This window comes from Anolis carolinensis, unplaced genomic scaffold, assembly GCF_035594765.1.
Source record: "Anolis carolinensis isolate JA03-04 unplaced genomic scaffold, rAnoCar3.1.pri scaffold_8, whole genome shotgun sequence".
Taxonomy (NCBI): Eukaryota; Metazoa; Chordata; class Lepidosauria; order Squamata; family Dactyloidae; genus Anolis; species Anolis carolinensis.
In genome coordinates, this window is record NW_026943819.1 from 3,091,278 (window position 1) to 3,105,995 (window position 14,718).

Here is a 14,718-nt window from a genome sequence, read left to right on the forward strand (position 1 = left end):
TCCATGGAGAGCAAACATCTGTTCCATTTGTTATTGATCCAGAAGCCTTGCTCACCTCTTCTGCTCTTGTTCCCACAACACTGCAAGAACCTGATGTCCACATTTCACCAGAGAGATCAGATCTCCTTCCTCTTCCTCAGTCTGACTCAGACCCAACAGATATTGCTTCAGCTCTGACTAAGACCACATCACTTAATTTGGCCTCCTCACATGTTGGGCTAAACTCATCAGTTGCAGGTTCATCAACTCTCTCCACGTCCAGAGCACCACCATTGTCAACTCTTGCAAATAGAGAACAGGGAAGAGAGTTGACTACCGTCCTGCCATCACAAGTCAATGAGCAAATACTTAGCAATACTGCTTCTTCTCATGTGGAACTAGATGTTCCAAGGACACCATCGATTGCTGGCTTGGAGATCCCAAGCCCTTCTTCCCTTGATCACACCAGAACAAAACTCTCCCCAAGTGTCTCCATCTCTTTTTATACTAAGATGCCACATCTGCCAGGCCAAGTTCTCACCAACTCACAACCACCTCACATCAATCCTCCTGTCAACAATGAGCATCCATTAAGCACCTTGAGTACGATAGTGCCTTCTCAAACCAGTTCTCAAATACCAAGCGATTCTGTCACTGTTATGGATGAGTCTCATCTTCTTGTCACATCTCCTCCTGCCCATGCCATCACGGAGACAAATGGCACTGCAGCGGAAGGAGGGCTGCCAGTTGATGCTGAGCCACACACAACAGATATCTTTACTACTTCAAAAGCTCCATCACAAGCTTCATCTCCTCCTATCTTCATGGAACATGCCTTGCTGGATGCATCTGCTCACCCAGGAATCCAACGCCTGACCCATAATGAGACTCAGACACCAAACCCATCTTTTTCCACCACACTCCAACTTGATTCATTTAACATGACTCTCAAGCCACACACATCCCACACCTCTGCTTTTGTCCACACTAAATCCCAGTCGTCCAATGCATCCACCGCTGCAGGGATTGGAGACCAGATACAAAGCCTATTCACAACAATCTCTCCTCATTTACAGCCACAAACTACACCTTTTCTGGTCATAACACCTTTCACCTTTGGAGAAATGAGGGAAGGAAAAGGCTCTTCACAAACCAGCTCTCCAACATCACAGGCTGGGATTTACAGGACGTCTCTGCCAAGTGTTGCATCTTCTGATTCCTTAGGGACAAGTCCTTCCAGTTTTGCCACTCCATCCTCTCTGATCAGTCATCACAACACAATGAACTTCTCTCCTCTGAGCTCAGTTCACTTAGAAGACAATGGTGCCCTCAGCACAATGTCAACACTGGCTATATCCGGAGCTCGGGATCTCCCCCATAGTTTCCTTGGGTTCCCCCAGTACCTCAACCGGTCACCCGGTGAGCTTGGTGCCTCAAGTTTTAACTCTCTTGTGTTGAACGGCATCCTTGGAACATCACCTTCCCTTCAGTACATGTCCCTCTTGGTCCGGAATGCAGAAAACATGGTGTGCTTACAGCGCATGCAAAATTCGACTCCGCTTTCTGAAGAACCAAATACTGATGGTCACGGAGTTGCTTCAGCTCAGGAAGCTCTGCCTTTGTCTTCTGCTTTTGGTTTGCCACACCTTGGTGCTTCAAGCGTGATCCAGATGGGCCCATCTAGTGTCATTCTGGTGAAACCTGTGTTTGTCTTCCTACCAGCTGAAACACCCAAAGTTCCTCCACCATCCTCCGTGGAGGAGGAATGGAACCACAAAACCAGTCTTTCATTCACCCACAAAGATGTTTCGGGTTTATCTCCTTATACAAGCAACCAGGAGCAACCCATGGGAACCAGTCCAACTATGTCCACCACTCCGCATTTGAAACTTCTTTCCTCTCATGCTTTTTCAATGGATAAGCAAAATTTTTCAGAGAAAATCCTCAGTGCTCTACGAAAATCAACAGGAAGCAACCTTATTAAGTCTGAAAGCTCAACAGCGAATCCATTCACCCAACCATCAAAGAAAGCTAGCACCAGAACAAAGTATTTAGGGACTCCAAATCAGAATGGTAGGATTCAGTCCTCTATTCTTGTTTCTCAAAAGGTGGGAAGGAATCAACCAATTGCAATATCTGTTGGAACTACTGCAGATCACCACAATATCTCGGGTGCTTCCACTGTCATGTTGCCTATCCTGGAAAGACATGAAACATTACCACCCTCCACTGAACTATTGGACATTCCCCTCAAGATGTCTTCTTTGCCTCCCTTGGTGGGACCTTCTGCTTCTCAGATGCTGAGAAGTTCCTTTCAGACATCCAGGGCTCCAAATATCCCTCAACTAAGCCCCATGCTAATGTTTCACACTGAAGGTCATCAACAAGATTCATTGACCCCCATTACTCTGGTAAGTAAGAACTTTGAAGAGTCCTTGAATGCATCCTCAGCTAGGAACATGAAACTGCCATTAGAGGTGGGACATTTCACTCCTGAGAGTCTTACATCACATAGATCCTTGAGCACTGAGTTGATTGGAGAGGAGTTGTTTCTGGCTCCTTCAGAAGTTCAATATGTACCCAATGAGGTGTCAAGTTACCAGTTACTCCCAGTTGGAAAAGAACACAAAGTGTCTGTATCCTCAAATGACTCCTACGCAGAAGAAGTGGGTGCATTCCCTGTGTCCACAGCATCTTCCTATCACGCCAGCACTATCTTCTCCAAACTTTTCCATTTTCATCCAATCTCTTCCAAGTCCACCATGGGAAAGGAGAACCCAATAATTCTACCTTCACCTTCTGCCTTATTCCCAGCAGGTCCTCCAGCACCATCGACTCCATCAGAGGAACCACTGGAGGCTCCCATTAACCATCAGAAGCTCTCTGGACTCTCTACCAACGTGCCTTCACAGGTGTCATCATCACACTCCTACTTTGCCAAATCAGTGATGAAACACAATCCAACCACTCACCAGATGCTCAGAAAAAGGGCTTCTCTTTCAAGCACTCAAGGATGGCCAGAACCAAGAGTGAGCACTGGAGAAACCAATTTGAGTGCAAGGGAAGCAATTCACATTGTGCCAGTTTTGTCTGGTACAGAAGCCAGGAACATCTCTGCGTGGCTGGCCACCACAGACTTCAGGTCAACCTCAGTCCCACCAGATGATACTGTGGGATCTGTAGGTCTTCATGGTTTGTTCCAGAAGTTACCATCACGTACTGTCCTTGGAGATGCATCCATTACACATCTTCAAGGCACAACTGTTTTGCCTGCAGGTCGCGGAACATCTCTCATGGCAGCATCACACAGTGTTTTGAATAGGTTGCTGCAGCCCAGTGTAAGTGAAGCAAATATAGCAAGGTTTTCTTCAACATCACCAAGACAGAGTCAACATCTTGAAGACAAGAAGGGAGTGACCATAGGGACTGCCAATGAATTTCTGGTTAGATCTAGTTTTCAACCAGTGCAAGCAAGCTTAGAAGGTGAACATCTGGGTGACAAATGGATACAGGATGTTGTTTCCTCCTTTCCAACTCCTTCTCCAGTGTTTTCCACCATTCTCAATGGACCAAAATTGTCCACATTATCCTCTGGTATTGAGCGACTTGAGGGTAGAGGCCTCCTGAGACAAAGGTCCTTTTGGCAAAATCCACAACTACACATCTCTGAGAGCTTTCCAAGTCTTCAAACAGAGATCCAGCCAAACCCAGGAAGCTTTGAACCTTCTTACAACATCCAAACTGATGGAGACGTCTCAACAGACACTGCTAGCAGAACTGGAACAACCAGTGAATTGCGCTCGTACACATCTGAAGAGCAGGTCGGTCTCACAAGAGATCCTTCAGGAGAAGGGAACAGAGATGATGGAGAAAGCAATGATAATGATGAGGAAGAAAGTGAAAATGATGATGATGAAGAAGATGATGGTTCAGTATCTGACTTGCCACCATGGGACTCCAGTACTGGTTTGTTAGACTGGAGAGTACAGCACCATCGACGACGGATGCGTTCAGATGATGTTTTCTTAAATGGGTAAATTCAGGGATGGGAACTGGATACCCGGTGTTATTGGACCCTATCTCCCAGCATTCCTCAGCATTGTTTCTATTAGATAGTCTTGCTAGGAGATGTGGTCCTTCAACATTTGGTGGGCCATGGGATCCTTCTTTCTGTGTGTGTTCAAAGGGACCTTGTAGCAACTTTGAGACTAAGTGAGAGAAAGAAATTGGTAGCATAAGCTTTCATAGCTTTAAGTCTAATTCTTGAGATGTATAGAGGTGAAGTACCTAGGAACATCACCTAATATTCCTTGGTGGTTCTCCTTCCAAGTACAAACCTGGCCTGATCTTGCTTAGCTTCTGAGATCAGATACGATCTGCTACCTTTAAGATTCAGATGTATTAACATCCAGGGTACCCCACTCTGTTCTATTATCCGTGCTCACTATTCTATAGCTGCTCAGTATGATTGTTTTGTACTCTTTTTGTGGCTTTATTTTTCAAATGTCTTCTCAAAAACATCCTTTTTCAAATCATGGGTTTTCTAGTTTGTTCCTCCATAGCCTCATCTTGGCCCTAGTCGTGTCACCATGCTCCAGATGACTTTGTTCCGATCGTGACGATGATTTTATCCTCTTATTGATTTACAATTTAATATGACAGCCACTTAGGGGACTGAAAAGCCAACATCTAAACATGTTAATAAATAACAAACTGCTAAAAAGGCAGAAGCTGCCAAACGTCCCCTCCCCACCAAATGAAAGTGTGCTGCTTCTAAATCTTATCAACCAGAGAACAATACATAGATGTTGAATCATTGATTGAAGATCTCATACTGGAATTTTAATGCAGAGGGATGTGTAATGCATTCACTTTTGTCATTCTTTTTGACACCTTTGCTCTGATGGAATTTAAATTATAATTTGATGGCAGAAGAAACCAATTTGTCCTTGACCTCCAACTGGAAAGATCTTGGTCATCAGATGTCAGTGTTGCCCCATCCTTTCTTGACTTGATCGGAAACATGGCTCCTCTTCATAAAGAGAGGTTGGGGATCATTACTACACAGCCAGAAGGTCACTACAATTCTGGTCCTGATGTCCTTGAGATGATCTAGTTGGGAATTTGTGACTCTTTGGGCTACTTCCAACACTTCCTTGAACACATCCTGATCTCATCCATCCTTGGAAGCTAAGCAAAAGTTTAGTTAGTCCTTGGAAAGATGACCACCATCATGGATCTCCAGGTAGGGCTAGGAGAAGACTTCTACCTGAAAACCTGGAGAGACAATGCTGCTAGTTAGAGCTGACACTACTAGGTTAGATAGAAGAAGGTTCTGGCTTTATATGGAGACGTTCGCAGGTTCTGTTACCATCCTCTTTAGGAAAGAATCCTTCCTGAAGTCTTGCAGATCCATGGCTGACAGTCAGAGGTGACAGTATTGGGCTATATATATACTAGCTGTGCCCGGCCACGCATTGCTGTGGCAAAGTGGTGGTATTGGTTAAAAATTGTTGTGTAATTTTATTTGACATTATTTGTATTTTTTAATTAATTTTATTGTAAGTTATCTTTTTATTTATTATATTTTATTATTTTCTTGTATTATTTTTAGTTATTTTCTGTTATTATAGTATTTTATTGTATTAATTTCTTAGTGTTTTTAATTATTTTTAGTGTTTTTTATTATTTTTATTGGGTTGCTAGGAGACCAAGTTGGAGGAGCTTAGTCTTCAAACTGGCAGCAATTGGATAAAAGCAATTATTCCTCTCCCTCTAATTAGGACTTTATTTTTCTTTTCTTTTTGTTGTATCAACCTAGAGCCGTGGATGATGGGTTGTGTTGTCAAATTTCGAGATTGGGGGCCCCGTAGTTTTGTTGTTTTGTCTGGTGCTGTGATTCCATCACTCTTTTATATACCGTATTTTTCGCTTTATAAGACGCACTTTTTTCCCCTCCAAAATAGAGGGAAAAAGTCAGTGCATCTTATAAATGCAATCTGCGTCCAGGAAGGGAGAATGGGGCGATCTGTGCCGTTCGCACGCGCGGACAGCACAGATCGCCCCATTCTCCCTTCCTGGCGATCTGCGTCTTATCATCAGGTGCGTCCTATAAAGCGAAAAATATGGTATATAGATTTATGTTGACATATAATAAAGACTAGTAGAGAATCTGCTCATTCTCCCATAAGAATACTCTGAGCTTCCAACACTTAAGAGTGCTAAAATACAGTGCTGGTACTAAATTTGCCTGTTTGGATCTCATGTTGGTCATGAGATGGTCGCCTAGTTAACCAAAGATGATTAAAGAAGCCTTCAGATAGATAGAGATTAGCTGACAACCAGCATTTCTAAAGCAAAAACAGCAACAAATATCAAACCCTCAGTCCCTTAGTTTAAAAAGATGGGTTGGGAAATTTAGACTATTTCAACATCATATAGAATGTTACCTCACTGAATTCCTCCACTTTGTTTAGTTTCTCGTTCTCTTAATATCTCTTTCACATTCTACACAGTTTGGCCGTTGTATCGGATGACGTCTGCAGTTCTGGAAACTATACCACGGAAATGAGACTCCAGCCTGCAAGTCGGGGAGGCAGTTTCCTGGCCCAGATTGTTCTTCACGACAACAGAAGTCGCCCGACTTTGAGTGTCGAGTCGTGTTGTGTGACTCCCACCGCCAGGCCCACCAGACCAGAGTCTGCCTCCTGCTGCCATTTTCCCAGGTGAGGAAAGAGGCAAAAGGTATTCTACCTGCACAGATATGAGTTTTTTAAAAAATGGAGACCGGTGACACTCTATATTTGGGTCATAGTATTTGGGATAAAAAAGAATTCATGGAATATATACCTTTAAATATCTGGAGGACCATCTGGAGGAAAACGGAGCAAGCTTGTCTTCGGCTGCTTCCAATGATGGGACTCAAATCAATGGCCTTCAGATGTCATGAAATGAGATTCAGACTAATATTTGGGAAAACATCCTGGTGGTGAGAGCTATGGGATAGAGCAGGGGTCCCCAAACTAAGGCCCGGGGGCCGGATGCGGCCCTCCAAGGTCATTTACCTGTCCCCCGGCCTCAATTTTATAATATAATATTTTTATATCATCTATATATATAAAAGGGTAATGAAATTTCGGCCTAGGACCAAACAACAAAACTACACATCGCAGAAACACTAAACTTGGCAGCACAACCCCTCATCCATGCCTCTATGTTCATACAACAAACAGCTCCAGCTACTCCAGAAAACGGCCAGGCTTTGAGACTGCAAGGCTATTCACTGCTATTCCACCTGGCCAACAAAGGATTCCCATAAGCCACAGCAACGCGTGGCCGGGCAAAGCTAGTTTTAAATAATATAATATATTGTATATACATACAATATTGATAATAATATTATAATAATTATAATATAATTACTAATAATACTAATAATATTATAATTATTTAAATATATAATTATGTATATTTTTAATGTATATTCTTAATTTTATTGTAATTTTTAATCTTGATGTATTTTAAAATTTGATGAAAACTGTTTTTTGATGTGTATGTTTATATTGTAAGCTGCCCTGAGTCCCCTGATGGGTGAGAAGGGCGGGGTAGAAGTGATGTAATAAATAAATAAATAAATAATGTTATACAATATAATATTAATAATACCATATAATAATATTAATTATATGATATATATCTATATATATAAAAGGATAATGGCGTCACTCCACCGGGCAAAACAACAAAACTAAAGTCCCCCCAACCTAAAAAATTCACAGCACAACCCCTCATCCACGTCTCTACGTTCTTACACTCAACAAAGGATCCCCCCCCCCCCTCAAACAGGGAAACACCCACTCTTTGAAGGTCCAAACCCATTCGGTACTCATCACTCTTTCATCTCAAAACACAAAATAAAGAACAAGACTCTGAGAGCAAAGAAATTACATCCAGGAAACAATCAAGGCCACCTAACACCTCCCAACAAAGGATCCCCCCCCCCCCCAAGACACGGAACCACCTAAAAAAAGCCACAGCAACTCGTGGCCGGGCACAGCTAGTTACATATAATATTACAGTATAGTGGTATAGTTCAATATAGTAATATATAATGCTAATATTGTGTTATGCTAATAATATAATATATTGTATGTACATACAGCTGCTCTGAGTCCCCTTCGGGGTGAGAAGGGCGGGATATAAATGTAATAAATAAATGTAGTAAATGAATAAATAAATAATTTTAGACTTAGGCTCGTCCAAAGTCTGAAATGACTTAAAGGCACACAACAACAATCCTAATTCACTTGACTATCTCATTGGCCAGAAGCAGGCCCACACTTCCCATTGAAATCCTGATAACTTTATGTTGGTTACAATTGTTTTCATTTTTAAATATTGAATTGTTCTTTCATTGTTGTTGTTGTTTTGCACTACAAATAAGACATGTGCAGTGTGCATAGGAATTTGTTCGGTTTCCCCCCCCCCCCCCCAAATGATAATTCGGCCCCTCAACAGTCTGAAGGATTGTGGACCGGCCCTCTGCTTTAAAAGTTTGAGGACCCCTGGGATAGAGCAGCGTGGAAAGTTGTGGGCTCTTCCTCCTTAGAAGACTTTCCGCGGAGCTCGGGTGATGACCTTTCAGTGTTTTTGGCTGTGTGTTCCTGCGTGTTGGACTCGGTGACTCTTGGAGTCGTTCCCAACTCTCTAATGCTATGAACCCTGTCAACGGGAAGAGAGCATTGCATCCAGGCTGATGATTCTGGGATTATTTCACAGCCAAATCCCCCTTTACAGTGTCAAACATGAGTGCTGAAAGCTGGCCAGCGTCGAGGGTCACCTCTGTGGCGTTCGTGACACCGTTTGCTCCATACGGATCAGAGCCAACCCTCGTGACATCGGTCTGGGCCAGCTTAGAGGAGTCACCTTGGGGGCTTGTATTCAGCAATGGAAACGGAGAGCTCATTCCTTTCACGGACGTAGCTTTCCCTCTTGGCCTCACGTTGGTGGGCTTTTGGCTTACGTTTGAAAGGATACAATTGTTCCGCTCCTCCTGGAAGCTGCCTTAGCAAATATATAGACTGCCAATCTTTAATCAGACCAGGAGCAAGACGGAAACAAGTCACCAAGCTCTTTCTTTAGCTTGATTTCTAAGGAATGCTGCTCTGGCTCAGGGAGGCCCTTTTACCTAACTCAAGCCTCTTTGTGTCTCAATCAAGAATGCAAGGTCTAAATATAATTATCATAATGACGACAGCAGCAACTACGAATACTGTATTGCGCCTCAGCCATGGGACACCTTTTCACCCAGACACCACGCAGAGGTGAGAGAATCCACTAAGTGTATTAATCTATATATATAAAAGAGTGATGGAATCCTGGCGACCGCCAAAACAACAAAACTAAAACACCCCACAACATCGAAAATTGACAACACAACCCATCATCCATGCCTCTAGGTTGATACAACAAAAAGAAAAGAAAAATCAAGTCCTAATTAGAGGGAGATGAATAATTGTTTTTATCCAATTGCTGCCAGTTAGAAGGCTAAGCTCCGCACACTTGGTGTCCTAGCAACCCACTCACCTAGGGGACAGTCAGAGTTAGGCCTCACTTAGGCCTCTTCCACACTGCCTATAAAATACAGATTATCAGATTTTAACTGGATTAGATGGCAGTGTAGACTCAAGGCCCTTCCACACAGCTATATAACCCATATAATCTTATATTATCTGCTTTACACTGGATTATCTGGACTCCACAGATAATTCACCACAGCTAGGGCACAGCTAGTAAAATATAAAAGACTAGCTGTGCTCGGCCATGCGTTGCTGTGGCGAAGTATGGTGGTATGGGAAATAAAGTATTGAGGAATTGGTGGTAGTTAAGGGTAAAGTTTTTCCCCTGACATTAAGTCCAGTCGTGTCTGACTCTGGGGGTTGGTGCTCATCTTAAGTCTACACTGCCATATAATCCAGTTGAAATCAGATAATCTTATTTTATAGGCAGTGTGGAAGAGGCCTGATTGAAGTGGCTCTGGGCTGAGTGGGTTGCTAGGAGACCAAGTGGTGGAGCTTAGCCTTCTAACTGACAGCAATTGGATAAAAACAATTATTCCTCTCCCTCTAATTAGGACTTTATTTTTCTTTTCTCTTTGTTGTATGAACGTAGAGGCATGATGAGGGGTTGTGCTGCCAAGTTTAGTGTTTCTGGGATGTGTAGTTTTGTTGTGTTGTCCTAGGCTGAAATTTCATTACCCTTTTATATATATAGATAAGAAAAAACACAATAAAAAAGAACAATCCAAAATCCAAAAAGACAAATCCGGAGACTCCGGAAGTGCTGAGTATAGGTGAAGCTCAGTTTCAGGAATCAACCTACAAGAATTCAAAAACTTGGAACTTCACTTTGAGTCAATACAGTGAAACGAGGCAAACTCCATGCACTTGATCAAAGTTGCATCCAGAACTTGAGAACGAAACAGAGAATAAACCAGACCAAAAACGATGAACAGGAATTAAAATCCAGAAACTTGAAGCTTAAATGAGCAAATATGAATAACACCCAAGAGTTGTTCTCACTTGAAATACAGTGTTGTTCTCATAAAGAGCGGTCCGCTTGGAGTCCACTAAAAAGTCTCAATTCTCTCCCATGACATCACTCCTCGTACACCTGGGTCTTTGCTGCTTATCTCAAAGCCACTGGGAAAAGTGAGTTTGTCTCTCTTTCACACTCTCTCAGCACAGCTACAGCTGCTCTGACTTAAACAAAGACTCACATTCCCTCACATTCCACTGAGGAACAAATTCTGGCAGATTCTCATGGGAACAGATTTTGCTTTCTCCGACATCCTGAGAACTTCACTAACCTATCTCTCCATGCCACTTCCATCTCCCAAAACACCCTCCAGAGACCCCACAAAATTCCTCATCCTCTGAAGCATCAGATTCTTCACAAACCACAGCATACGGTTACTCCTTTCGCTCATCTCAACCACTGACTGTCCTGCTCTTCCCAGTTGTGTCCCGTTGGCTCTTCATGTTCAAGTATAGAGGCCAATGATAAAACAAAACTTCTTAAAAGTTGCTTCTCCTTTTGTGACAATGCTCAGCTACAAATCCTCCAGTCATTGACAACATCGCATAAAGGATTATGTTAATTGTGGCCCAAAAATGTAACTTTACGGACCATTGATTAGGCTGTGAATTTCCTAGTAAGCTTTGGATTGTCAACATTCATTGGATTCCCAGCATCCTGAGCTTCTCTCTTTTCCATTTTCCCCTCCTTCACAGGTCACTGCTGGGATGCAGACATGTCCAGATTCACCAGAACAGCAAATCCAGTGTTGCCAGCTTCGCCATCCAGCTTTTCCAGATGCTCAACCATTCTGTGGCATACCTGCATTGCGAGCTCAGTGTCTGCCTGACCGGGTTGGCTGGCTGTGAAGAGGTGCGATAGCATTAAAATGGGTTAATAATAATAATAATTACTATTATTATTATTATTATTATTATTATTATTTATTTTTCTATCCTGCCACCATCTCCCTGGAGGGACTCGGGGCGGCTAACATGGCGATGCCCAAAACAAAACAGAATAAAGCAATTACAATGAATATCAAAACAAAACAGTAATAACATAAATCAAATAAAATAGACAATTTAAACATTTTAAAAATACAATAAAACACATAAAATCAGAACAAATGAGTAACAATACAGCATCAACCACTGGAGATAAAAGGGGTCAATTACAGTTATAGGTTGCCGCTCCATCCTTCTTAATCAAATCACCGGCATTTTTCTGACATTTCCTTATCGGAGCCTTAAAATACCTCCCCTCTTTTAGGCAGTATTTATTTATCTACTCATATTTTGCTTTTGAACCGCTAGGTAGACGGAAGCTGGGCTAAAGGCCAGGAGCTCACCCTGACCCAGGCTTCCAACTGTCAACCTTTTGATTGACAAGATTTACTGCAGCTGGTGGTTTAACCTGCTATGCTAAAGCCCCAGCCTGTAACTCCAACTACAGTAGAGTCTCACTTATCCAATGTTCTGGATTATCCAACGCATTTTTGTAATCAATGTTTTCAATACATCGTGATATTTTGGTGCTAAATTCGTAAATACAGTAATTGCTACATAGCATTACTGCGTATTGAACTACTTTTTCTGCCAAATTTGTTGTCTAACATGTTTTGGTGCTTCATTTGTAAAATCATAACCTAATTTGATGTTTAATAGGCTTTTCCTTAATGCCTCCTTATTATCCAACATATTCGCTTATCCAATGTTCTGCCGCCCCGTTTATGTTGGATAAGTGAGACTCTACTGTATATATATGCTTTGGATCACATTGGAAAGGGCTGACACCCCTGTGGTGTTTCCTTTGCTCTTTGTGCCCCTGTGCAGAAGATTTCACCTCACTTTCTGTCTCTGTGAGAATTGGATTTTGGAAAATGTGTCTTGTTGTGGGAACAAGGATTGGAGATGAAGCTTCAGTGGAGACCTCTTTTCCGCATGATAATAACTTCCAAGGGGTAGATTTCTCTTACTTCCTGTTGTCTCACCCCTGTTCTTAACTATGACCTATTTGTAAGCTGGATGTTTGGGACGGCCTGTATTTTTTTTTCTTCCTAGAACTGCTTGGAAAACAAAGAAGGGCCTTCCAAGCCGAGCGACAGGAGGAGTTACGAAACCCTCCGCAACGTGATCTCCTTCGGTCCGGTCCTAAGAACAGAAGCAGAGTTTTCACTTGGACCGTCTCCAGGTGAGTTTCCAGAGCAAGAGGAGAAAGCCCTAGGTTTCTAAGGATCACCACACGGTGATATCCCCATTTTCTCTTTCCAGGTTCTCCTCTTGGCATGATGCTCCTGGCCTTCCTACTCTCGTTGACCAGCACCGTTGGCGTCCTGGGGACCATTGTGGTTCTCTGGGTGTGTCGGAGGTGGGAGGTGCAAAAAGGGCCCCCCTTGGCCCCCCCGGCAGGAAGCGAATCCCCTTGAGACCCCCGAGTGCTCACCCCAGTAGCCGTCGCTTGGGCAAATTGGGACCACTGCTTTCCCTGCGGAGCAGCTCTTTCCATAGGGAGACTCCAGCCTCTGCTTCTCTATTTCTCTGCCTTTATGAGAGAGGCGTTAAAACCATAGATAGGGGATGGAAGAGGTTGCGGAATCTGAGAGAGAGAGAGAAAGAGTGGGCTTTGGGAGGAGAAGGAAAGAAGGAGGGAAAGAAAGGGAAAGAAAAAATGGGGAAGGGAAGGGAAGGGAAGGGAAGGAAGGAAAGAAAGAGGGAGGGAGGGAGGGAGGGAGGGAGGGAGGGAGGGAGGAAGGAAGGAAGGAAGGAAGGAGAGAAAGAAGGAATGAATGAATGAAGGAAGGAAGGAAAGAAAGAAAGAGGAAGAGAGGGAGGGAATGAAGGAAGGAAGGAGAAAGGGAAGGAAAGAAAAAGGGAGGGAATAAAGAAAGGAAAAAGAGAACGTAGGAAGGAAAAAGGAAGGAAGAACAAAGGAGGAAGGAAGGAAGAAAAATTAAAAGGGAAGGAAGAGAGGGAGGGAGGAAAGGAGGGAGGGAGGAAGGAAGGAAGGAAAAAAGAAAAAGGAGGGAGGGAAGGAAAGAAAAAGTGGGAGGGAATAAAGAAAGGAAAAAGAGAGCGTAGGAAGGAAAAAAGAAGGAAAAACAAAGGAAGAGGGAAGGAAGAAAAAATTAAAAGGGAAGGAGGGAGGGAGGGAAGGAAGGAGAGTGGGAAGGAAAAAAAAGAGGGTCGGAATAGAGGAAGGAAAAAGAGGGTAAAAAGGAAAAGAAGGAAAAGGAAAGTAGGATGGAAAGAAGAAAAAATGAAAAGGGAAGGAGGGAGGGAAGGAAGGAAAAAGAAAAAAGAAGGGAAGGAAGGAGAGAGGAAAGAAAAGAAAAAGAGGGTTGGAAGGAAAAGGGAAGGAAGAAAAAATGAAAAGGGAAGGGAGGGAAAGGAGGGAGGAAGGGAGGAAGGAATGAAGGAAGGAAGGAGAAAGGGAAGGAAAGATAAAGAGAGAGGGAATAAAAAAAGAAAAAAAGAGAGCGTAGGAAGGAAAAGAAGGAAAAACAAAGGAGGTAAGGAAGAAAAAATGAAAAGAAGGAGGGAAGGAAGGAAGGAAGAAGAAAAAGGAAGGAAGAAGAGAGGGAAGGAAAGAAAATGAGAGTTGGAATAGAGGAAGGAAAAAGAGAGGGTAGGAAGGAAAAAGGAAGGAAGAGAAAAGGTGGGAAGGAAGAAAAAAATGAAGGTAGGAAGGAAGAAGGAAGAAAAAACTAAAAGGAAACAGATGGGAAGGAAGGAAAAAGAGGGAGGGAGGTAAGGAAGGAAAGAAGGAAAAAAGGGAGGAAATGAAGGAAGAAAAAAAGGTAGGAAGGAAGAAGGGAAAAAAATAGGAGGTGGGGGTGGGACTAGATACGCAGAGGAAGTCATGCGAATTGCAAATCTAGCCAGGGAATAGAATGAACACCCCGAAACTGCAAAATTGTGGGCGACAATGAAAGCAAACTCCTTCCTCCTCTGAGGTCAGTTTAATATTTCCGGTGCAGTTACAAAAAGGGTCCTTGCAACGTTCTGTCCTGGGAATATATTTCCTGTTGCTTTCTGAGCACGATTCGCAAAACGCTTCTCCCTTTGCATGCATCTATTTTTGTGACTTTTTTTATCGTCCTTCACCTAAATGAATCCCTTAGAGCTGTAGAGTCGTAGATGGATGCTTCATATATTAATATAC

At 42.9% G+C, this 14,718-nt stretch overlaps 1 protein-coding gene across 1 annotated transcript; it reads left to right on the forward strand.

The window, feature by feature from the left end:
- Positions 1-317: 317 nt before the first annotated feature.
- Positions 318-13,238, forward strand: LOC107983336 (uncharacterized). Its single transcript, XM_062961262.1, has 5 exons — positions 318-4,012; positions 6,495-6,704; positions 11,271-11,427; positions 12,618-12,747; positions 12,828-13,238. Exons 1-5 carry the CDS (start codon positions 492-494, stop codon positions 12,980-12,982), a joined length of 4,173 nt encoding a protein of 1,390 aa, XP_062817332.1. The 5' UTR covers positions 318-491; the 3' UTR covers positions 12,983-13,238.
- The last annotated feature ends 1,480 nt before the right edge of the window (positions 13,239-14,718 follow it).

Bases quoted from the DNA above. Each gene is read 5' to 3' on its own strand.
- LOC107983336 (XM_062961262.1), top strand. From the start codon at position 492: ATGCCACATCTGCCAGGCCAAGTTCTCACCAACTCACAACCACCTCAC. The intron at 4,013-6,494 runs GTAAATTCAGGG...CATTCTACACAG, and splicing joins GATGATGTTTTCTTAAATGG to TTTGGCCGTTGTATCGGATG. The intron at 12,748-12,827 runs GTGAGTTTCCAG...TTCTCTTTCCAG, and splicing joins TTCACTTGGACCGTCTCCAG to GTTCTCCTCTTGGCATGATG.